We start from the raw sequence: 25,342 nt of genomic DNA, 5'->3' as shown, positions 1-25,342 counted from the left end.
ACCATGCTGAATTCATTTATTAGTTCTAATTATTTTTGTGTGAAGACTTTAGGGTTCTCTATATAGAGTATCATGTCATTTGCAAATAGTGACAATTTTACCTCCTCCATTCCAATTTGGATACCTTTTATTTCTTTTTCTTGTCTAAATTCTATGGATAGGACGTCCAATACTATGTTGAATAGAAGTGATGAGAATGGGTGATACCCCTCTTTGATTTTAAGAGCCATTGATATTCACAAGTACTAGACTAAGAAATGCTCTAAAGTATACAATGCAATAGTTTCCTCATCCTAAATCCTTTCCCAACACCTTTTGATTCTTAGAATTTTATTTACTATTCAGTTTTGTCTCTTTTAGTTGCTCCCACTCCATTTGCAGTTGGACAGATAATAGTTTGCACTGACACTTCCAATTATAGATACCTCTTCCAAAGAAGGTACCATCTAGGATAAAATCTGAAATCTGACAATCTAGCATCACAATCTTAAGTATTTTTGAAATATTCACAACATGAAACGGTTAATGGCACGTCTTCCAGTATCTCATCTTTACTCCCTTCTCTGACTGAGAAAAGTCAAATCCAAATGCACTCCATTCTGGATGCCATAATTTCAATTATTGGAGCATTTCAGATAGGAATGCAAATGTGACTCTCACAAGGCTCAATATAAAGAGGTTTAGGATTATTTCAATGTTACACATTACCATAAACACCAAAATATAAACACAATTAGATCTCTAAGTACATCCATGTCTAATGCAATTTTACTTTCCTAAGACTTTGGAGAGGTTTTATGAAGGCTTTGTCAGAAACATACTCAGAGATTGACCCCTCCCCCACCTCCAACAGTACAGCAGAGGAAAGGACAGACAAATGATCTAAGATTCTATACTCAAACATCTTCAGAGAGCTTTTAAAGATTTACAGAATCTTACCTCTTGTCCTTTCCAGGGATGGCGAATCTGGGGTATCTGGGCCTCTATTCTCCTCTACTTCAATCACTGCAAATAAGACTAATTGATCCCATAAACATGTTCCCAGAATTCTACTGAATATCGTGTGAAGAAATTATGATCAATCCATTGACAGTGGTTCATTCTTGCCCTAGCACAGGGGTTGCTAAACCTTTTCTATAAAGCACCAGAGAGCAAATATTTTAAGCATTGCAGCTATATGGTTTCTGTCCACTTAACTTCACTGTTATAGCACAAAAGCTACAAACAATACAGAAAGAAATGACTGTGGATGTGCTCCCATAAAACTTTACTTATGGACAATGAAATTTAAATTTTATGTAATTTTCTTACATTACTCAATATACTTCTATTGATTTTTTTCAACCATTTAAAAATATAAAAATCATTATTTGCTAGCAGGCTGCATAAACACAGGTGGTAGACTAGATTCAGCTAAAGTTTGCCAACTCTTGTTCCTAGTACAATTCTTTCATTTTGCACACAAGGAAATAGGGCACAAAAAGGCACGTGATTTCCTTAAAATCACACGAGTGATTTGTGGCAGAGCCAGTCATTTTGTGTCAAACTGTGTTAAAGACAGTCCATATTGGCTGTTTATTATTCTAGTTCCCCTAAATGATAAGATCCAAGCACCTACTCTCCTTTAAGAATATAAACTTTCTCCTGGATCATTTTGAAATATATCTTTATTATTAGAAGATTCAGTATGGACTATATACACTTATATGAATGGATTTGTAAGATGAAATCATCTTTTAGTTTTACTACAATGTACTCCTGTACTTTAACAGTGAACGAATCACAATATTTGCAGCCAGTTCATTTTATAACACATACATAACTCAGAAGTTAGTTAAAACATACTCAGAGAATACATTTAGTCAGCATTTAAAAAAGAAAATATAGAAGGTATATTATACTTGAAATTATAGTATTCCTCAGAAATATTCCAAAAGATGAAATAAGAATTATGAAAAAAAAGACAAATGAACTTATATATAAAACAGAAACAGAGTCACAGACAGAGAAAACAAACTTATGGTTACCAGGGGAGAAGAGGGTGGGAAGTGATAAATTGGGAGTTCGAGATTTGCAGATACTGACTGGTGTATATAAAATAGATAAACAAGTTCATACTGTGTAGCACAGGGAACTATATTTGATATCTTATAGTAGCTTACAGTGAAAAAGAATATGAAAATGAATATATGTATATTCATGTATGACTAAAGCAATGTGCTGTACATCAGAAACTGACACAACACTGTAAACTGACTATACTTCAATAAAAAAAAAAAGAATCACGAAAATATATTCAACTCTACGTAAGACCAAGAAATACTTTGGAAAAAACTTTTTTTATTTCTTCTTCAGCATCAAAGGAGCACCCTTGATGGTAGAAGATACCCCCGTCCTTATGAGTTGAGAATTTTCATAGATAAAATTGCGCCGATGAACTGGCTTCCTGTCAAACATCTTGTTAGTATTGTCAATTTTGGCTTTTACATTTATTGGTGGTATGGTAGCTGGAGGTAACCCATTGATATCATATAACCAGTACATATCTGCTGTCTGGAAACAAAGAGAAGAAATTTTATATGCAATATCCAGGGACTGAGAAAAATGCAGGAAAAACTTAACCAAATTAACATTTCCCTTCTCCATGTAAGGTATGGGAAAGGTACAAAACTGTAACTGCACTGGTAATAAATAACATGGCAAATCAATTCAGGAAAAGCATTTGGCTTTATGCATTAAGATTCATTCACTAAAAGGCCTTTTACACTTAGAGGTCTGCCCTGTGGGTGAACCAAGTATATCCATCTGATCTAAAGGGAAGGAATCTATTTGGTTTGCATGAAACTGTTTCCCAGTCTGAACTATACATAATGGAAATCACATCTCACAAGATGAACTTTTCCATGGGAATTTAACTGTGGCTATAGAACTGACCTGTAAATATGCCAAGCTTCTCTTTTTTAGATTATGAAAGTACATAATTAATATAACTCTTTGAAATTACTGAGCATGGTATAAAATAATTAATGACAATCATACTCTAAATTCAACTCAGTATAATTTATATAGGGATTTATTTTAAAACCCTTCATTTCTTCTGCATGTATGGACAGGATGGCAATATTGAATTAGGCACTTTAGCATTTTCTGCACATTTATGCTCATACTTAAATCTCATTGCTTTTATGGAGTTTCCTGATGCTACTTGTGTTTACCTAGGCCTTCTTCCTCACATAAGAGTTGTACAGTGTATGTTCAGAAAACTATTCAGGACAAGTGCAGGCCAAGTGCATACTGCAGTAATATCAGTGTTTGATATGTAATGTGGTATCTGTCAAAAGCTGTGAACTGCAGGAGTTTCTTGCACATCTGGAATGGTCTATTTTAATCATAACTGGCCCTTCTATCCAGCATTCATAGTAATTAAGTATTCAGAATTACTGAGTCAAAAGCAGAACAAACAAGAAATATATTTTTTAACCAAGAAAACTGCATATTTACAACCACATATTTAAAACCAGATATTAAAAAGCATAATTAAAAACTATACATTTAACCAAGAACTGGGTTAAATACCATTTGAATTCATGTAATGATATTCAGTTTGAAAAACAAAGCTACATTTTGGTGATTGTGCATATGTCATTGTAAATTTTTACACTATAAGTGACTCACTTCATGGGGACAAATGCACGAGGGGACCTGTACCCATGCTCAACCCTTAGTACGTCCACAGAAGTGAGCTATATGAAGGGATGTACTCTCCTATCTGGAACCTAGTGGGTACAAATGAGAACTACATGTAGGGATCTGGACCTGTGTTCAATACATTTCTACAACATTCTGAAAATAATTCCCCATAAAGACACTATTTTTAAAGTTCTAAATGTTATTGTACATATTTCAACTAAGATTCAAATGCAGATTTTAAATTTAAATCTAAAATTTGAACTTAGATTCAAATAAGTGATGGTGCATATGTATGTGTGTGTATATATAAAATATATATAATCCAAATACAAATATATTTATAAGAAGTTGTTCATGTCCTTTATCCCAACAATCTTCATGCTAGTAAGAACATCTTTGTTTTATAAAGATTAAATATTACAGTTATTATATCTATAGTTAGCTGTCTTCAAACTGCGAATTAAAAGTTACTCATTTCTGTTTTTGAAAACATTTAAAGATATAGCTCTATTATCTTCTGTACTCAATCTCCCTTTGAAAATATATATAAAAAAGCAAAAGTTAAAATAATAGAAGAAAAAATCAGTACTTCTGTGTTGTTAATGCCTCAAAGAATCACTGTCTTGATTCTTACAAAAGAATGCCAAATTGACAATTATACTCAACTATTTATTTAAATGAATTAAAAAATACTTTTTAAATAGACGAAATTTTCATATTTAAGTAATATCTCTCTAGTTTTAGAAGAGATCAACCAAAGCTATGTTGTAAGGGGCACATTCTTATCAATGGAAACAACTGCTTATCCATTAGCAGATGTGCTTTCTGCCAACTCACACCCTTCAGCTGTTTCCATTTCATTGCTGCCCCAACTTCCAATTGCCAGTATCTGCACCTCTTTGACTTGAAGTTTTTCAAACACTCCAGAAGGCTTCTGTGCTGCCAGGGAATTAACAATCCCTGGAACATTCCTCAGTCAATGATTGAACAGTGGCAGTTGGTGTATAAACATTTAACTCCCTAGCCCCCTCAGGTGTGAATATTCTAAGGTGTGGGTTACACACTATGTCCCAGAGAACTCCCATGGGATTAAATTCCAGTTGTCCACTCTAGTAACTGCCTAGATATCTATTACTATCTATTCCTGCTCTGTCTCATATCCTGGCTTCCCTTCAGCTGGTTCTTGAGATCACATGGTAAATATGCTACCTAGACTTAAATACTTATTTCAGAATCTGCTTATGAGGAAATACAAACCAAGATATATATATTTTGACATTTCCCACAATTTCACAACAATGATAAATTTCCTTTAAAAGCAATGCATTTACATACGTAATATTCATGTCTAGTTACGTCTGTAGTTATAACAGGTCCCTCTCTATATAAAATATAAGTTTTGTACAAGCATTATATGTTTTATCTTGGGTAATTCTGATAGTTACCACACTTCTATAGAAATTATTTAAGAGTCATCATGTCCAACATGGAAAGTTGAGCAGACTGTTCACTCTCCTTGAGTGGCACTGCTTTCTATCACAATCTGACCAAGCTAACTGAAGTCTTTCAAAGCTAGGGCTAACATCATACACACAAAAATGGAATCAACTAAAATCTTGACCATCAGAAACTATACAGGTCACATATCTACCTGCATGTCAAAGGCCTATCTTCAATAGCTACATTGAAAGGAAAATAAAGGGAAAGAGGGGGAACCTTTAGATTAATAGAGATTTTAAAAAGTTATAAAATTTGAAAAAGAATTTTAAACTTATATTGGACAGGGATGCACTCTTGGGTGATAAAACCATAAACAAACCCAAGAGAAATGTTGAGATAGTGGTCACTTTTGGCAGGAGGAAGGCAGCTTTGATTGGATGGGACACTTCGATAGGCTTCTATGGTGGCTGGTAAAACTCTCTGATGTGAGTGGTGTTGTATATATGTGTTAAGATACACATTTATTTTTAATGGTTTTCTTTTCTGTATTTTGTTTTACAACAAAAACTTTAAAGTAAAAAAAAGCTAGTGCTATATGCCTTGTTTAATAGTGTGGAAAAGGCAGTGTTTAATCATTCTAAATATGGTTTAATTGAGAGGAAACTTATGAAGCTTGCTGACATGGTTGTTGAAGTTTGTGTACGCTAGTATTTAACTAAACTTTTCTAAAAAATCTTTATTTCCAAGTAAAGCACAATGAAGATCATAGGTTTCATACATTACAACTATTACTGACTTGATGTTTCAAACTAACAGTTTAAAAAAGATGATAATAATGAAAACAATAATTTTTATTTAGATAATGAATTTAATTTAAAAATTCCTCACATTTATCATGTGAGACATCATGGTGTTGCCTTTACGAGCAGGGTTGTGGAGTCTTTTCAGCAAATGGTGTTGGGAAAACTGGACAGCAGCATGTAAATCAATGAAGCTATTAACACTCCCTTACACCATACACAAAAATAAACTCAAAATGAATCAAAGACTTAAACATAAGACAAGATACAATAAACCTCCTAGAAGAAAATATAGGCAAAACATTATCTCACATACATCTCAAAAATGTTCTCCTAGGGCAGTCTACCCAAGCAATAGAAATAAATGCAAGAATAAACAAATGGGACCTAATGAAACTTACAAGCTTCTGCACAGCAAAGGAAACCATAAGCAAAACAAAGACAACCTACGGAATGGGAAAAAATTTTTGCAAATGAAACTGACAAAGGCTTGATCTCCAGAATATATAAGCAGCTCATACGACTTAAAAAGAAAAAAACAAAAAACCCAATCCAAAAAGGGGCAGAAGACCTAAACAAGGAATTCTCCAAGGAAGAAATACAAATGATCAAAAGGCACAAGAAAAAATGCTCAATATCACTAATTATCAGAGAAATGCAAATCAAAACTACAATGAGGTATCACCTCACACCAGTCAGAATGGCCATCATTGAAAAGTCTACAAACGGCAAATGCTGGAGAGGCTGTGGAGAAAAGGGAACCCTCCTAGACTGCTGGTGGGAATGCACTTTGGTACAGCCACTGTGGAAAACAGTATGGAGATTCCTCAAAAGACTAGGAATAGACTTACCATATGACCCAGGAATCCCGCTCCTGGGCATATATCCAGAAGAGACCCTACTTCAAAATGACACCTGCACCCCAATGTTCATAGCAGCCCTATTTACAATAGCCAAGACATGCAAACAGCCTAAATGTCCAACAGATCACTGGATAAAGAAGTAGTGATATATTTATACAATGGAATACTATTCAGCCATAAAAACCGACAACATAACGCCATTTGCAGTAACATGGATGCTCCTGGAGAATGCCATACTAAATGAAGCAAGCCAGAAAGAAAGAAAAATGCCATATGAGATCGCTCATATGCGAAATCTAAAAATAAATAAATACATACATACATACATACATACATACATACAAAACAGAAACAGACTCATAAACATAGAATACAAACCTGTGGTTGCCAAGGGGACGGGGGGTGGGAAGGGACAGACTGGGATTTCAAAATGTAGAATAAACAAGGTTGTACTGTGCAGCACAGGGAAATATATACAGGATCTTGTGGTGGCTCACAGAGAAAGAGAATGTGACAATGGATGGATGTATGTTCATGTATAACTGAAAAATTGTGCTCTACACTGGAATTTGACACAACATTGTAAAATGACTATAACTAAATTAAAAAAAAGTTAAAAAAAAGAGCAGGGTTGTGGAGTCAGATAAGACAGTGACCATGATTTCAAAATCATTGATTTGATATATGCAATAATTTTTATGAATCCCAAGGGCCTTATACTTAGCATAAAAAGCCAACCTCAAAAGGTTACATGATCCCATTTATATAATACTCTAGGAAGTTCAAAATCATAGGGATGGAGAAAAGATTACTGGTTGCCAGGGTGAGAAAGGAGTTACGGTGTTGGACGTGACTAGAAAGGGTTAGCATGACATGCTTCCTCTGCTGTGACAGAAGCGATCTCTATCTTAGTTGTGTTTGCAGCTATACACATCTAGACGTGGATTCAAAATGCCGAGAACCAGACACAGACACAGACACACAGACACACACACACGCATGCATGTAAAAAATGCAAAACAAACCAAAAAGGAATAAGGTCTCTAGCCTAGTTAACAGTATTTTATCAAAGACAATTTCTTTGTTTTGATATTTTACTACAGCTATGTAAGATGTCACCACTGGGAGAAGCTGGGAGAAGGATTCATAGGACTCTATGTAGTTTTTGTAAGTCTATATAAAATATTTAATTTATTTAAATTTAAAAGTATGAGATATATGAGTCAGTTGAAAATTTCAACACAAAAAGAGTATCTGATATGTACTGATACTAAGGAATTCCTGTTAATTTTTGGATGTGATGATGGTATTATGGTTAAGATTTTGTCTTTTAGAGATTAATACAAAATATTTGCAGATAATAGGATGTATGGGATTTTCTTCAAAATAATATGGGAAGGGAGGAAGGGGGTGGGAACATACTTGAAGCAGGACTGGTCTTGAGTTGGTAAGTGTTCATGTGGGATGGTGAGTGTATGTAGATTATTCTGTTTCTACACATATTTGTAATTCTCCACAGAATCAACAAAGCAGTGATTTCTTAAAACACATTTCAAACTCAATTCTTCCCACATATGCTATCAAACTATATACCACTTCAGATTAAATGAAAATGTTATATTCTCATTCGATCCCATATACTAAGTTATTCTCTCACAGAAACCCTTCAGGTCTGCTATCAGTGATTTAATTGTCAAATCTGCATGGGGAAATCAGAAACAGAATTTTGTTGGTAAAACCTCCTAAGTAGTTAATTTCAAAAATGTTCGCTGCATGCTATAAGTTGAATATAATTGTATTTATAAATCTACTTTTTAAAATATCATTTCAACCTCTTAGAGTAAAATTATGTCATTATTTTTAAAGAAGCAAGTACAACAACGTGATTATCTTAAATCAAGAATTAACACAGGACAGGCCTGTGTGCAGCAAGGCTCCAGAGGCTTTATATTTTTATTACCTGGTTTGTAAGGACTCTCAGAAAGATGAAAAATATAAATAATTTGCTCAAGCAATAATCAACATTTTCCTCTTCTCTATTCATTAAAACAGTGATAACACATTTCTTCTGCCAATGGTGCTGCCTAATTAGTGTCTGATTCAGAAGTCTAGTGATCAGTTTGGCATCAGTAGTTGTGTCTTGAAACATGACTACCAGTCCTTTCTGCCTGTGCTACTGAAAATAGTGGCAATAGGCATCTTTTCAGAAATAACTTGAAAGTAGTCTTTAGCCTAGAAGTTCTTAGCAGATATGTGGGAAATTTTATGGAGAAATTTTGCTTACTGGATACATTTTCAGAATTCTATTTACCTTAACTTTTAATAAATGATAACTTTAACATTATTTTACATTAATCGCCCATTTCACATTGTGTTTTTTCAATTCAAAGTAAATTTTATCTTCTATTTAATTTTCTTCATTTTAGACTTTAACATTTTGACAACACCTTATGCCTTCCTTAATCAAAGTTTCCAATATTTATTTTTTAAAATTTTTTTTAGGGGGGAGGTAATTAGGTTTACTTATTTATTTATTTTTAGAAAAGGTACTAGGGATTGAAGCCAGGAAAAGTTTCCAATATTTCTACCTTAAATCAACTAAACTCTTCAAATAGGTTATTATGGAAAATAACATGCAACTACACAAATCACTTTACAGTCATTATTTACCTTTTCCATAATTGGAAGAAAATAATTTGTTACTTTTCACTGGTGATGACTTTTTTTGGTTATATTTCACATTTAAATGTTCTTTATTGGACAAAAGGAAATTAAAACAAGACAGAGCAGTTGAAATATGCTGACTTTTGCAAGATAATGTTGCTATTCTTTATCTGTGATCATTAGTTGAAACCTTTTCTCCCAATGTCACTTAGTGACTTTTGTGACATCAAACATCCTTGACTATTACCTTTATAGAACTCACCTCTATTACTAACTTTGCTTTGTACTTCCTGCTGTACATTTGGGGTTTAAAAGCCACAATGATGAGAGTTCCTTCAGTTCCTTCTTCATAAGGAAGAAGTTCTCCAATCTGTGGTTTTACATAAAACTCAGGATCACTGCCAGGTAGGAAGTATGCAGTAAATGGCTCAGGATTTCTGGAACAAAATATAAATATTATCACTACCCCATTCTCTTTATGAGAACTTGATGGACAACACTTGTTTTATATTCTGCTGCATAAGACTACAGTTAAACCTTAGTGCTGCTATGCAGCTGTGAGTCTGAGACTTGTTATTTTATGGAATGCTTATGGAGTAACAATAAGGAGACATTTTTTTAAATTACTAAAGAGTGTCATTCATCCCAGGGTGACAAAAATGGTATCTTAAAGATTTTTTCAATCACACCTTATATTTAGAGTATACAAAGAATAAAAAAGGCTGTCTCTATAAAAATTAGAAGGACTCAATGTCCCAAATGAAAATTCAATCATTTGGAAATAAATTAACATCTAAAATGCCTGACCACAACAGCTCTCATAAAGCCTTTGTTTTTACTATTATTCCAACGTGATATTTGCTCATTTTCCTTCAACTCTCCACTTGCTAATTGAGATGAAAGTACTTTACAGGTTCATTTAAGATTCTTGGTCCTGGAGATGAGTTGCTATGATCTGAAATGAACTGAATGACGTTTAAGATTCAAGTGACCATCTTCATGTCAAGCTAGATTACATTTGAGATGAAGACTGTGAAAGAAATTGAGGAACTTCTTGGTAGAATAAAGCAGGAGAGAGGCACAGTACCTAGGAGGTTGTGAGGAATTTAAAATCCAAACGGACAGGGGAGATACAGGCAGAAGGTAAAGAACTGTTTCCTAAAACAGATCCGACACTGAAACATAGACAAGGAAATGGGAGACTCAGGCTGGGATTCAGCGATCCATTCAGCAAATGCATATTCAGTATCATAGCAGAGGGTTTGAGAAAGTGGACTAAGGACACAGATGGCCTAGATCAGAATCCTAGCTCTATCTGGGAGGCTGACTTTAGGCAACTTATTAGCCTTTTTGTACCTCAATTTTCATGCTGTTAAATGAAGTTAATAATCCCTATAAAGACATTAGATCAGTGCCCGGCATGTGGAAAGTGCTCTATAAGGACTAATTTATATTAATATAGTCATCATTATGATTGTTACTGTTTTAAAACATTTTATTATCAGTGCTAGGCAATGATGCATGGCCCAATAAGTAAGAGATGTATAAAACAGAATATCCAGAGGGGTGATGGAAGCAAGATGGCAGAACAGGAAGCCCCAGATTTGTCCCATGGAGACACCAATTCAACAATACGCACACCACTTTCCATTGTAAGAAATTCTGAAACCAGTTAAGAGGCTTCTTCCCCTTAGGTGAGTGCAAAATCAGCTGCTTTGAAGCTAGGAGGAAAATTTGTGGCACACTCTCACCACCATCTCTCTCTCCCGAGCACAGTACCACATGATTTGGAGGAAATTCTCAGCTCCCACTTCTGCCAGGGGAAGAAAAGAGAAGAGCAGAGCAGACATCCAACATTTGGACTTCTGGGGTTGGGGTACTGCTGGGGGCCTGGCTGCTGTTTTGCGCATCTTGAAGTACTAATGAGGCCTGACACATTCTAGATGCATGGGAACTTCTGAAGACAAAAAAAGATCTGAGCAGTGTGCTGCTGCTTCAGTGTGCCCATGGTATAGAAGACAGATACCAGAGGGAGCAAGAGATTACAAACTCCTGAAAAAATAGAAACTGGCAAATGCCTCTAATTGGTAATATTCACACACAAAGTTCAGAAAGACACATCCACAGGAAAGATTTGAGAGGCCCCAGAGTCTCTAGTTGGGCTGATTGTTGAAGCTTCTTCCCTGTACAAAGCCAGTCTGTAAAGACTGGGAGAGGTAGCTGTTTTTTCAAATGTATGGATACCAACATAAAGTTACAAAGAATATGAAGAAACAGAAAAAATATATTACTCGGTTAAAGGAACAAATCTCCAGAAACACACCATAAGGAAATGGAAGAATAGGAAATTACCTGACAGATTATTCAAATAACTGCCATGAAGATGTTCAACAATATCAGGGGAACAATGCATAAACAAAATGAGAATTTCAGCAAGAGACAGAAAACATTAAAAAAACTGAACAAATTTTGGAGGTGAAGAATGCAGTAAATGAACTGAAAAAATTCACTAGAGGTTCAACAGTAGATTTGATCAAGCAGAAGTAATCAGAGAACTTGAAGAAAAGTCATTTGAAATTATCCAGCCAGAGGCAGAGGAGCAAAAAGAAAAATAAATGAAATAGTGTGAAGAAAATCTAAGGGACTTAAACAACAACATCAAGTGGACCAATACACACATTAGGAGTCTTAGAAGGAGAAGAAAGAAATTGGGGCAGAAAGCTTATTTAAAGAAATAATGGCCCCAAACTTCCCAAATCTGGGGAAGGAAATGGACATACAGATTCAAGAGTTTCTAAATAGGATGAGATGAAAGAACTCCACAATGAGATCAACTCCACAATAATCAAAATGTCAACAGTTAAAGACAAAAAGGGAATTTGGAAATAACAAGAGAAAAATAACTCATCACATACAAGGAAACCCTTATAAGACTATAAGCAAATTTCTCAGCAGAAACCTTGCAAGCCTAAAGTGAGTAGGATGATACAAAGTGATAAAAAGTAAACAAACTGCCAATCAAAAATATTACATCTATCAAAATGGTCCTTCAAAAATGAAGCAGATATTTTCCCTGCTAAAGAAAAGCTGAGGGACTTAATCACCATTAGACCTGCCTTACAAGACATGCTAAAGGGAGTCCTTCAAGTTGAAATAAAAAGATGCAAAACAGCAACACAAATGCATATTAAAGTATAAAGCTGACTGATAAAGGTAAATATATAGAAAATACACAAAACTGAATACTGTAATAGTGGTACATAAATCACTTAATTGTGGTATAAAAGTTAATGAAAGTAAAAAAAACTATAATTATAAAATATATTAATGGATGCATAATATAAAAATGTAATTTGTACATCACTCACAAAGTGTAGAGATTTTTATGTGAAATTGAGGCTAAATTTTTATCAGCTTAGAATAGACTGTTAAACCTGTAAGATGCTTTATGTAAGCCCTACAAAAACTACAAAGAATACACCTATAGAAGATACCTAAGAGAATATGAGAAAGGAATCAAAGCATGTCACACACAAAAAATCAATACAACACAAGGGAAGAGAGCAAGAGAAGAAAAGATGGACAAAAAAGCTACAAGACATGTAGAAAACAACGAAATGGCACTACTACTTATCCTTATCTGTCACTAATTACTTTAAATATAAATCAATTAAACTCCTCAATCAAAAGATACAGTAGCTGATTGGATAAAAAGCAAGATCCAAGTATACACTGTCTATGAGAGGCTAACTTTGTGTTTAAAGATACACATAGGATGAAAGTTAAAAGGAAGGAAGAGATATTCCATGCAAATGGTAAACAAAAGAGAGCATAGATGGCTTTACTTATATTAGACAAAGTAGACTTAAAAGAAAGTCTTGTCACAGAAGACAAAGAAGGATCTAATACTGGATCAATTTACCAGAATGATATAACAATTATATATATTATAGTTATATATTATGCCCAGCATCACAGTATCTAAATATATATACCAAAGAATAATAGAACTGAAGACAGAAATAGACAGCAATAGAATAATAGTAGGAAATTTCAATACTCCACTTTCAATAATGTATAGAAAACCCAAACAGAAGATCAATAAGAAAAAAGAAGACAGGAACAACACTGTAGGTAAAAGAGATCTAACAAATATGTACAGAACATTCTACTCAATAGCAACAGCATTTACATTCCTCTCAGGTACACAGGGAACATTCTTAAGGACAGATTTCATGTTAGGTCACAAATAAGTATGAACAAATTTAAGAATACTGAAATCATACCAGTTGTCTTTTCCCATCACAATGGAATGAAAACTAGATATCAATAGCAGAAGGAAAACTGGAAAATACACAAATATGTGAACTTAAACAACAAACTCTTGAACAACTATTGAGCCAAAGAAGATATCAAAAAGATGTTAGAAAATATCTTGAGACAAGTGGAAACAAAAACACAACATACCACAGCTTACGGAATGCAGCAAAAGTAGTACTAGGAGGGAAGTTTATAGTGATAAATGTCTACATTAAAAAGAGAAAAATTCAAATAAATAACCTACTTCTATACCTCTAGAAATGAGAAAAAGAAGAAAAACAACCTAAAGTTAGTAGAAAAAAGGAAATAATAAAGAGTAGAGTAGAAATGGAGAATAGAAAATAATAGAAAAAATAGAAAAAAATCAACTAAGACTCAAACTGGGTAACCAAGTTTAACAAGTGGAGATGGTTTCTTCTGCTGGTATGGTATTTTCATTTAAAAAAATAAGTGTCTAAATATGCTGTCCAGTAGTACAATTGAAATTATTTTTGTTTCTTTTTGTTGATAAAATTATGTTCTCACTATGTGTATTTTGTGCTAATTAAGCCTGGCAGTTTCATTCATTAAATCCAAGAAATAAAATACTATTTCATTTAGAAAACTAGAATTTTAATCATATTGTGGCCATACTTATGGACTAAATTTCAAAATAAAAATTCTATAATTTATATTAAAAAGGAGTCAAACTAAGAGTTGTTTTTTTAAAAAGAACAAGATCAACAAACATTTAGTTAGACTAAGAAATAAAAGAAGACTCAAATACATAAAATCATAAACGAAAAAGGACACATTACAACTGATGCCCCAGATATAGAAACAATCATAAGGGACCACTATAATCAATTACATACACTACATACCAAAAAGTTGTATAACCTAAAGGAAATGGATAATTCCATAGAAAAATGTAATCTACCAAGACTGAATCATGAATAAACAGAAAATCTGAACAGATCTATAAATATTAAGAACACTGAGTTAGTAATCAAAATCGTCCCAACAAAGAAAAGCCCAGGAACAGATGGTGAATTCTACCAAATATTTAAAGACTTAACACCAATCTATCTCAAACTCTTCCAAAACATAGAAGGAGTGGGAATACTTCCAAATACTTCCAAACTTAATTTATCCTGATGCCAAAGACAGAAAAAGATACAACAAGAAAACTACAGGCTAATATCCCTATTGAATATAGATGCAATAATCCTCAATAAATACTATCAAATGGAATTCAACTGCACATTAACAGGATCATACAACATGTCCAAACTGGATTTAACAACAGGATGTGAGGAAGGTACTACATAAGAAAATCAATTAGTAACCAATCTTATGGTTACTCGGGGGAAAGGGGATGGGAAGGGATAAATTTGGGAGTTCGAGATTTGCAAATATTAACTACTACATAAAAATAGATAAAAAACAAGTTTCTTCTGTATAGCACAGGGAACTATACTCAGTATCTTGTAATAACCTGTAAGGGAAAAGAATATGAAAACAAATGCATGTATGTATATGTTTGATTGGGACATTATGCTGTACACCAAAGACTGACGCATTGTAAGTGACTATACCTCAATAAAAAAGGAAAATCAATTAATATGATAAACCACTTTAACAGAATGAAGGATAAAACATACATGATCATCTCAATACATGGAGAAGGAAATTCTGACAAAATCCAACCCCCTTTTATGATAAAAACACTCAAAAATCTAGGAATAGAATAAAATTACTTCAACTCCATAAAGGCCATATAAGAAAAACCCACAGCTAATATCATATTCAATGTTGAAAAACCTGAAAGCTTTTCCTCCGAGATCATTATCTCTGTTAGCAGATGACATGATTTTATTTGTAGAATGATTCTAGAAAAAACTGTTAGAACTAATAAATGAATTCTTTAAGTAAAGTTGCAGGATACAAAATCAACATACAGAATCATTTGCATTACTATACACTAAAAAAGGGACTGCTTGAAAAAGTTAAGAAAACAATCCCATTTAAAATAGCATGAAAAAAGCATACAGTTGACCCTTGAACAACACAGGTTTGACCTTCATGGGTCTTCTTATATATGGACTTTTTTTCAATACACGTACTACAAAATACAATCTGCGATTGGTTCAGTCTGTGGGTGTGGAATCACAGATATGGAAGGCCAACTGTCAAGTCCTGCAAGGTTGGCACCCCTAACCCCCGTACTGTTCAAGAGTCAACTGTACTTAGAAATAAATTTAACCAAGGACGTTAAAGATCTGTACACTAAAAACTATAAGACAATGATGAAAGAAATTCAAGAAGATACAAATAAATGGAAAGATACCTCTATGTTTATGTCTAGGAAGAATCAATGTTGTTAAAATGTCCATACTACCCAAAGCAATCTATAGATTCAATGCAATCCCCATCAAAACCCCAATGGCATTTTTTGAAGACATAAGATAAAAACTGTAAAATTCCTACTCAATCTCAAAGGATTCTAAGTGGCCAAAATAATCTTGAGAGATAAAAACAAAGCAAGAGGCTTACCATTTAGTAACTTCAAAATTTATGACAAAGCTAAGTAATCAAAACACTGTGGTACTGGAATAAATACAGACACATAGCCCAATGGAACAGAGAGCCCAGGAATAAACCCACACATATACAATCAACTAATTTTTGACAAAGTTGCCAAAAATACACAATGGGGAAAGGATAGTCTCTTCAATAAATGGTGCTGGTAAAACTGTACAACCACATATAGAAGAATGAAACTGGACCCTTATCTTATACCACTAACAAAAATCAACTGAAAATGGATTAAAGACATAAACATAAGAACTAAATCCCGTAGAAGTCAAATGTAAAAATTCTAGAAGAAAAACCTAAGGGAAAACTCCTTGACATTAGTTTTGGAAATGACTTTTTGGATATGACATCAAAAGCACTGGCAACAAAAGCAAAAATGAACAAGTGGGACTATATCACACTAAGAAATTTCTGCATACCAAAGGAAAAAAATTAGTCAAATGAAAAGGCAACCTATGGAATGGAAGAAAATATCTGCAAATTATGTATCTGATAGGAAAACAATATCTAAAACATATAAGGAACTCCAACAACTCAACAGCAAAAAAACCCACATATAACCCTATTCAAAAATGGGCACAGGACCTGGATAGATAACTTTTCCAAAGAAGACATACAAATGACCAACAAATACATGAAAAGCTGCTCAGCATCACTAATCATCAGGGAAATGCAAATCAAAACCACAATGGGACATTACTTCATGCCTGTCAGGATGGCTGTTAAGAAAAACTCAAAAATAAATGTTGACATGAATGTGGGAAAAATGGAACCACTGAGTACTGTTGGTGGGATTTAAAATTGGTACAGCCACTATAGAAAACAGTTTCCTCAAAAAACTACAATTGAACTGTCATATGATCCAGCAATCCTACTTCTGGGTATATATCTAAAGGAAATGAAGTCAGTATCTCAAAGTTTTATCTGTATTCTCATGTTACTGTAGCATTAATCACAATAGCCACAGTATGAAAATAATTAAAGTGTTGTTCTGCAGATGATAGGCAAAGAAAATGTGGTATATATACAGAATGGAATATTATTTAGCCATAAAAAGAAGGAATTCTTGCCATTTGGGACACGGATGGACCTGGAGGACATTATGCTAAGTGAAATAAGCCATATACAGAAAAACAAACTGCATGATTTCACTTAAATGCAGAATCTAAAAAAGCCCAACTCACAGAAGCAGAAAGTAGAACAAGAGTTGTCAGCGGCTTGCGGTTGGGGGAAATAGGGAAATACTAGTCAAAGGTACAAACTTTCAGTTATAACCTAGATAAATTCTGGAGATCTAATGTATAGCATGGAGACTATAGTGAATAATAATGTATTGTATACTTGAAATTTGCTAAAAGAGATCTTCAGTGTTCTTGCCACACACACCGAAAAGGTAACCATGTGAGGTGTTGAACAGGTTACCTTGATTGAGAGAATAATTTCACAATATATACTATATCACATCATCACACTGTTTACCTTAAATATATACAATGTTTACTCATCAATCATACCTCAATAGAATTGGAAAAAGTAAAATTTAAAAACTACCTTAATACAAAAAGATAAGTCTCTGATAGGAGAATTTCAAATCTCAGTGAAGACAGGTAATTGTAGGAACTATTCCTTTCTGTATGTGGCATTTCTTACATTATACTGTCCCAGAGGGTACCTATTCTGCTTACATCTGCCAAAGTTAACGCTGGACTTAACCCTCTAAGGGAACAGAAATGTTGATCAGCTTTCCCAGAGCTATCAATATTGAAAATATAGCTTGGGGGTCAGACATGTTTTTTAGCTTACCACAGTTCAGAATGGCCTGAATCTGGAGTTCACAGGATACCAAGCTGGGATAGGGATGTGAACAAAGGTTTCTCTGTTGAGATGGGATTGGAGGAGGAAAGAAAGGAGCTGGGGCATCTTACCAAAACCAGATAACCTGCCCACTGCACACTACCAAATCTGGTAATTTACTTCATTCCTTGCTGTGATTGTGTAAAGACATGTGTATCTTAGGTAAATTGGAGACAGTGATATTTATTTAGCAGTATTTTTAAAATTAAATTAAATAATGCTATATACACTAAATATTTAGTAGGAATGAAACAAATATTTACTATTGTGGTTACTGTGTTGTTCTTAGGTTGGGCAGAGAAGGGAATAAGGAAAATGTGATGGTCATGCATAATCACTGAACTGAGCTCATTACTTCAATCACTGAAGTCCTAAATTTAACACAGCTCTGATCTTTACTGGGAACAAAGTCTTTTCAGCTCTTTTACAAACAATATAATTAAGAATAATAGATGATCTGTTTTGATAATTTAAACTCTATTACATGTTTATCCTAACTCTTCAGAGTACTTGACATCCCTGAATCATCATACCTAAAATTATCCCTTGACAAACTCTGGTCCTTTTAAATAATAAAAATATAATGTACTCCTTAAAATAGTCTTCCTTGGCCCCTTCTCTTTCCTCCTCTTCTGGGGATCCTTATGTTTTAGAGAACATTTAATTTAGGAGACAGAATACCCAGCACCTCAGGGCTTGTCATGCATTTTTTTCTCCCCATTTCTCCTCCCAACATGACCAGCAAACAAGAAAAATGTGTAGTCAACAGGGCATAGAGCCATTTTTATTCAAAACTTATTTTGCTTCTGATCAGAAAGAAAAAGGAGATGTTGCATGTCGAGTTGGTTCACGGGGAAGCTAGTTAAATCCTGAATATGATGTCAGCCTATCCCATATGTTCCCCCACTCATTTCATAGGTCTTGTGAATGACTTGAGATTTCTAATACCTACTGAGGTATAGCCTCCCTAGGGATGGAAAGTGAACTGAATCTACTGAGTAGCTTTTTTATATCACTGAATCATCTAAAATAAATTTAAAGACAGACTTGGCATGGGGTAGTTTTCAACTGCCCCAGAAAATTGATCCATGAGGAGAAAATTAATTCATCCCCTTCTGCAGTGTGGTATGTCACCCACCATGATCTGAGCCTTGCCACTCAAAGAACTCTATCTGATGACAATAACTGGGAGGAATCTGGAGAGAGTTTACTGACTTAGAAGAGGCTTAAAATATTCAACTAAGCAGATTCCACTGTGGCATGCTTGCACATTCTGTAATACTTTTCCCATCAGAAGGTGGGACCTATGTTCCCTTTCATAAATCCAAGTCAACATAGGGACTCTCCTGTAACCAGCAGACTGGCTGAAGTGATGCTGCATAGCTAGGTCTATGTCAAGAAATGCCCTGAAGTTCTTTTGAAATACACCCTGTGTGAAACCAGTCACCATGTACAAAATCCAATTACTTGAGGCACGCATTCTATAAAGACTACATTTAGGCACCGTTAGCTAATAATAGCGGCACTGTAAGCCAACAATTAGCATTAACTTAATCACTGGGATGACATTACCCATGACATTGAGCCAATGAACCATACTGGTATCTGAATTAATGTGGATATTCAGTAGGATGTAACATGCTCCTGTCCTTCCTTCTTTTTGACAGTAAACATGGGCCTTGGTCTATGTTTCCAAGTCCCTAAATGCAGGCAGAGTTTCCAATTAGATTTAGAGACAAAGTAGACTAACGAACGTGATTCATTTTTCAATTTAGACAGAAATAATCAAGATGATATTCTTCCAGAAAACTCATCCATTTCATTTTACATCTTTATTGAGCGCTTTCCTTTATGAGTATCATCCAAAATTTTCAGACTTTTTATTATAATCTGTCATAACTGATGATTGAATTATATAATTGTATCTGTCAAAAGTAGTCACAAGTGAGGCAATGAAGGATGGAATGAATGTGTGTTATTTTGAATTCAAATGCTTTAGTTCCTATGTTTTTATTAAATTAAATGCAGGAAATTGTTATAGAGTGATGAATTAACAAGTACAGAACATAATGGCTCAGATACTCTGAACTCTATTGATTATTTATTTTCTACAACCCAGAAAGAAGAAAGATAAGTTTACTCATTAAAGGCCCATACAGGTGATGCAATCAGCCCACTTTCTCATATTCTAGGTAGCTTCTACCGTGCATCTCTTTAGTAAATTTTCACCTATATGGGAAATGTGGTGTGGATCATGCAAAACAGACCTGTAGTAGCAAAAACCATGAGCAAAGCCCAAGTGTGTGTAGGCCAGATGCACATATAAAAGTAGATGAAGGAATTTAGACTTTTAACCTAAAACTCTATGAGTAAGTCACAGGTACCTCCCCTTCACCCAAATGCCAGGTATATATCCAAAAAAAACCCTAGGTAAAGGAAAATTGATTTCCTGCCCAAGAGGCAGCTTTCTCAAAGTAAGTAAGTATGATACTAAAATTTCCTGCCTGCCAATAAAAAGAAACTCACTTTTGCACTGCTGATCGCACAGGGAATACTTTAAAACTCACCTGAGAAGATTATACAGGCCAAATAGTTAAGAATATTTAATAAGTTATTAAAAGAGCAGAGCTCTAATCATACCCATAACTGTGTTTATCTGGAGCTGATTAACCCATTACATTTTTTTATTACAGTAAACAACTTACTTTACAGACTTAAAATATATTGATGTAAGAGTTTTGTGCAGTACATAAGAATACAAAGAGACACTTTAAAGTATTATGAATGAACTTTATAAAATGTTTTTAAAGAGTTTTAAAAGGTATCTCAGAAGGAATAGCAAATAATTCTATGTGCCATTAAATTCCAGAAACCTAAGAAAGACATCAAGCTTCTGTTTTGTCGCTAAGTGCACTTCAAGGCAAATTTATATTCAGTGATAACTGTTCCTTATTGGCATGGAAACCAAAGTGCTTGGGGATTTTCATTCTTTCAGGGCATACTTATCAAGCATCCCTTAGATATCTGGCACTGACCAAGACAGTCCTAGTCCCTGTCTTCATTGAACTGAGACTAATAGTGACAGCAGATATTACATGACAAGACTCATCATAATCAAACTTCTGAAAACTAAAATCAAATAATACATCTTGAAGGGAGCTAGAGAGAAATGAAATGTTACCTAGAGGGGAACAACTGTTGAAGTGACAGTACACTTCTCCTCAGAAACCATACAATCCAGATAGAAGTGGCACATTTTTTCAAGAAATGATGGGAGAGAACTATGAACCATGAATTCAGTATCAAGCAAAAATAGTCCTCATTAATGAAGGAGTAATCTCAGATTAAGGAAAGCGAACAGAATGTGTCACTAGCAGAGCTAATCTTAAAAAATAGCTAGAGGAAGTTCCTCTAACAAAAAAGAAATTAAAATAGGAGGAGGCTGGGACTGTAGAAGGGAAGCAAAAACAATGGAATGGGTAAGAATAGGGGTAGGTATAATGGACTACCCTGCTCATCAGTTTACAAGTGAAGCAAAGATTATAACATCATCGGACACGGTGCTCAATGTATGTAGTGACTATACATTTAAAAAATGGAGAGGGTAAAGGAACCAACGGAAATGAGGTTTCCACACTTATCCTGAGGTAGCAAACTGTCTACAGCAGTAGACTGTAAATTGTTGCATTTGCGTATCGTAATACTGCAACTATTAAAAACAAACTATTCAGTGATATGTATTTTAAAAAACCAATATAGATAAATAACAGTGGATTCTAAAAACAGTTCAGGTTATCAATAGAAAGGCAAGAAAAGGAAAACAGATGAAAGAAACAAAATGAATAATGAAATCGCAGAAATAAACCTGATACATCAATCATTACTGTAGATGTCAGTGATGTAAATGCACACCCATGGAAGTTAAGAGACTGGCAAAATGAATTTAAAAGGATTATCCAATTATATGTTGTCTACAAAAAATACGCTTCAAATTTAGTGATAAAGGTCGATTGAAAGTAAAAGTATAAAAAACATTACACCATGCAAATTTTCACTTTTTAAATTGTCCTTTAGTAGATGAATGGATGAATAAACTGATACATCCAGATAGCGGAATATTATTCAGTGCTAAAAAGAAAAGAGCTATCAAGGCATGAAAAGACATGGATAAACCTCGAATGCATATTACTTATTAAAAGAAGCCCATCTGAAAAGGCTACATACTATGTGATCCCAATTATATAACATTCTGGAAAAGACAAAACTATGGAAACAAGAAAGGTCAGTGGTTTCTAGGGGTGGGGTAAGAGAGATGAATAGGGACAGCACAGAGGATTTTTAGGGCAGTGAAAATACTCTGCGTGATACTATAATGATACACATACATCACTATACTTTTGTCCAAACCGAGAGAATGTACAACAACGCGCTCTAAGGCAAACTATGGACTTTGGGTAATTATGATGTGTCAGTGTAGGTCAATCCTTATTAAATGTACCAGTCTTGTGAGTGAAGTTGATAATGGGGGAGGCTATGCAGGTATGGGGACAGGGGCTATATGAGAAGTCTCTGTGCCCTCCTCTCTATTTGTTGGAAACCTAAAACTGCTTCCAAAAAAATTTAAATACAAACAGTACACATTGGGTGATTTTTTTTATATAAAATATCCAGAAAAGGCAAGGTTAAAGAGACAGAAAGCAAATCACTGGGTGCCTGAGGCTGGGGGTGGGAATAGGGGTTGATAGCAAAGGTGCCTGAGGGAAATTTGAGGGGAGATGGAAGATTCTAAATCTAGAATGTGGTTCTAAACCTAGATTGCCAATTCTGTACACTTTCAGAAAAATATTGAAATGCACACCAACAATGGGTGAATTTTATGCTGTGTATGTTATCCCTCAAAAAAAGCTGTAAAATATATTTTACATGTGTCATAGGTAAAAGTACTGTCATGCTGGCTATGTTATCACATGTGTTACAAAGAGTGCTATGGTTGAGCATAGTAATACAGAAAATGGAATCAATATACATTATGCATCATCTCTACTTAGTTAAACCACTTAATAACCCCAAACCATTAAAATTTACTGAAAAACATCCCAACAATCTGAAAAAATACACTAAAAGATCCTTTGAAAATATAGTATTCTAAGTATCAATATTTACTTACTTTTTCTTATTGTTTTTGGTCTTCACTTTGCGGACTTAATTTTCTAATTTTTAAATACTAAATATGAAATATGTAAAGCTTTCATTCATAGAAGTAATACTTCTCTGGCTTAATCAGCAACAGGTGACATAACAGAACTTTCCATCTTAAATTTTGTTTCCCAGTTCAGCATAAATTACATTCACAAAACCAGTTACATACTTTTTGCTTGATGTATTACCTTGTCTGACTTGTCAGCCTTAAGTCAATAGTAGATTCCTTAAATAAACCAACCCCTTCGATGTCAATGACGTCATCCACATCAGGCTCAGTAGCAACCAGCATCATGGGAAACCTCCAGATCCCGTATGTTAGGCACTCTACTGCCAGCATAACATGAGACCTTGAATAGAAAAAGAGACTGTAAGGATACTACAGGAAAACAAGCCAAGAGAACACAGTATAGCAGATCAATATCTAAGGTGAAAATGTAAGTAAAAACCTGTGGTTTCAGTAAAACATTGAGACTTTTAATTCTTGAAAAAATGTAGATGACTATTAATTACATTTTAGGAAAAATTTCGTAGGTTTCAGTTCACATTATCATTCTCCCTTTGAGGTAATTATTTCGTAGGGCATCTTATTTAGTCTCTAGTAATTTTACTCACTGTTTGCTAAGAACCAGTAACATATGCAGGATTGATTCTGCAAATTTTCTGGAACCATCAGAGAACATTATATTATGAGGAGACAATGGCAAATGGACCCAAGTGTTACACTAAAAGGTATTATTGCATATGGAGATTTTCTGTTCATATGCATACTTAATATATTATAATACAAGTTCTGCTCACATTTTAGGGCAGCAATCACTCCTTTATTATGAGGGAGGTAATTAGGTTTATTTATCTATCTATTTATTTTTTTAATTGCAGTACTGGGGATTGAACCCAGAACCTCATGCACGCTAGGCACGCACTCTACCACTGAGCTATAACCTTCTCTGGGATTTTCTGTTCAATACAAAACACCATGAGAAAAAATTTTCAACAATTGCTTCACATAAAAGAAATATATTTTCTGTGAACACTTACAAAGCCTCACAAAATGACTTAAATTGAAGCTTTTAAAAGTTAAATTGCAATTGATTAAGACCACAGTTTACACAATAACATATCATCAATGGCAGTTGAGAATTAACAAAGAGAGTAAAGATAGCTCTTCTAGGCACTTGGCTATGAAGGAGAGTGGAGACACAGGGCAGGAGCTGAAGCAGAGGAATGGTTACCAGTTTGTTGGCTTGCTTAGGGTAGAAATGACTCAAACATGGAACTGTGTGGTTGCAATATCATATATCAGATTGGACAGAGAAATCACAATCTTCTTATACAAAAATGTCAGAACAGTTCTAGGAACTCTTGCCCTCTTTAGATAGGACTATAAAATTACTCAACCATTTGGGGAAGAATTAGATACTATCTTAACAAGTTTGAAAGCTGTACATGCTAAACCAGCTAATTCACTATCAGTAATTTCCCTCAGAGATATGCCTCAAAGATTTTAAGAAGTGATGTTTATAAAGATGTCCACTGAAGCATTATTTATACTATCAAAAAACTGGTACCAAAATTTTAAAAATATTCCTTCAGTAGAGTGCTTCAAACAATAAAGTGTATTGCATTGAAAGAATGAAATATCATGCAATATAATGAAGCCCATGATGACTGATATACCATCTTAAACTTATACCCCAAAATGCAAATTCTAAAGCTATACCTCTCTCACTCTCCTGTCTTAGTAAATGAAACCATATTCCTTCTTAGCACTATTTCAAAAGCACTATTTCAATAACTGGTCTTCCCACTTCTACTCTTGCCATCTCACAAGGAGAGGAATTCCAACATTTTGAGTGATTTGTTTTATTTTAGTTTTTATTATTTAACTCTGTATCTTCATTTGAACCACCCCAAAGTCATGTGGAGCAAGGA

General features: G+C 34.2%; 1 protein-coding gene across 1 annotated transcript in view; it reads right to left on the bottom strand.

The window, feature by feature from the left end:
• Positions 1 to 1,769: 1,769 nt before the first annotated feature.
• The window catches only part of CFAP47 (cilia and flagella associated protein 47), a 423,400-nt gene continuing 399,827 nt past the window's right edge, over positions 1,770 to 25,342 (bottom strand). The window contains exons 64-66 of the mRNA XM_074358969.1: positions 23,596 to 23,757; positions 9,720 to 9,894; positions 1,770 to 2,553 (exon numbers count right to left, since the gene is read on the bottom strand). Of these exons, the coding sequence (XP_074215070.1) occupies positions 2,341 to 2,553; positions 9,720 to 9,894; positions 23,596 to 23,757 (550 nt within the window). The 3' untranslated portion in view covers positions 1,770 to 2,340. The remainder of the gene's footprint in view (positions 2,554 to 9,719; positions 9,895 to 23,595; positions 23,758 to 25,342) is intronic.

This window comes from Camelus bactrianus, chromosome X (assembly GCF_048773025.1).
Source record: "Camelus bactrianus isolate YW-2024 breed Bactrian camel chromosome X, ASM4877302v1, whole genome shotgun sequence".
Lineage (NCBI taxonomy): Eukaryota > Metazoa > Chordata > Mammalia > Artiodactyla > Camelidae > Camelus > Camelus bactrianus.
This window is presented reverse-complemented; position numbering and strand designations above follow the sequence as displayed.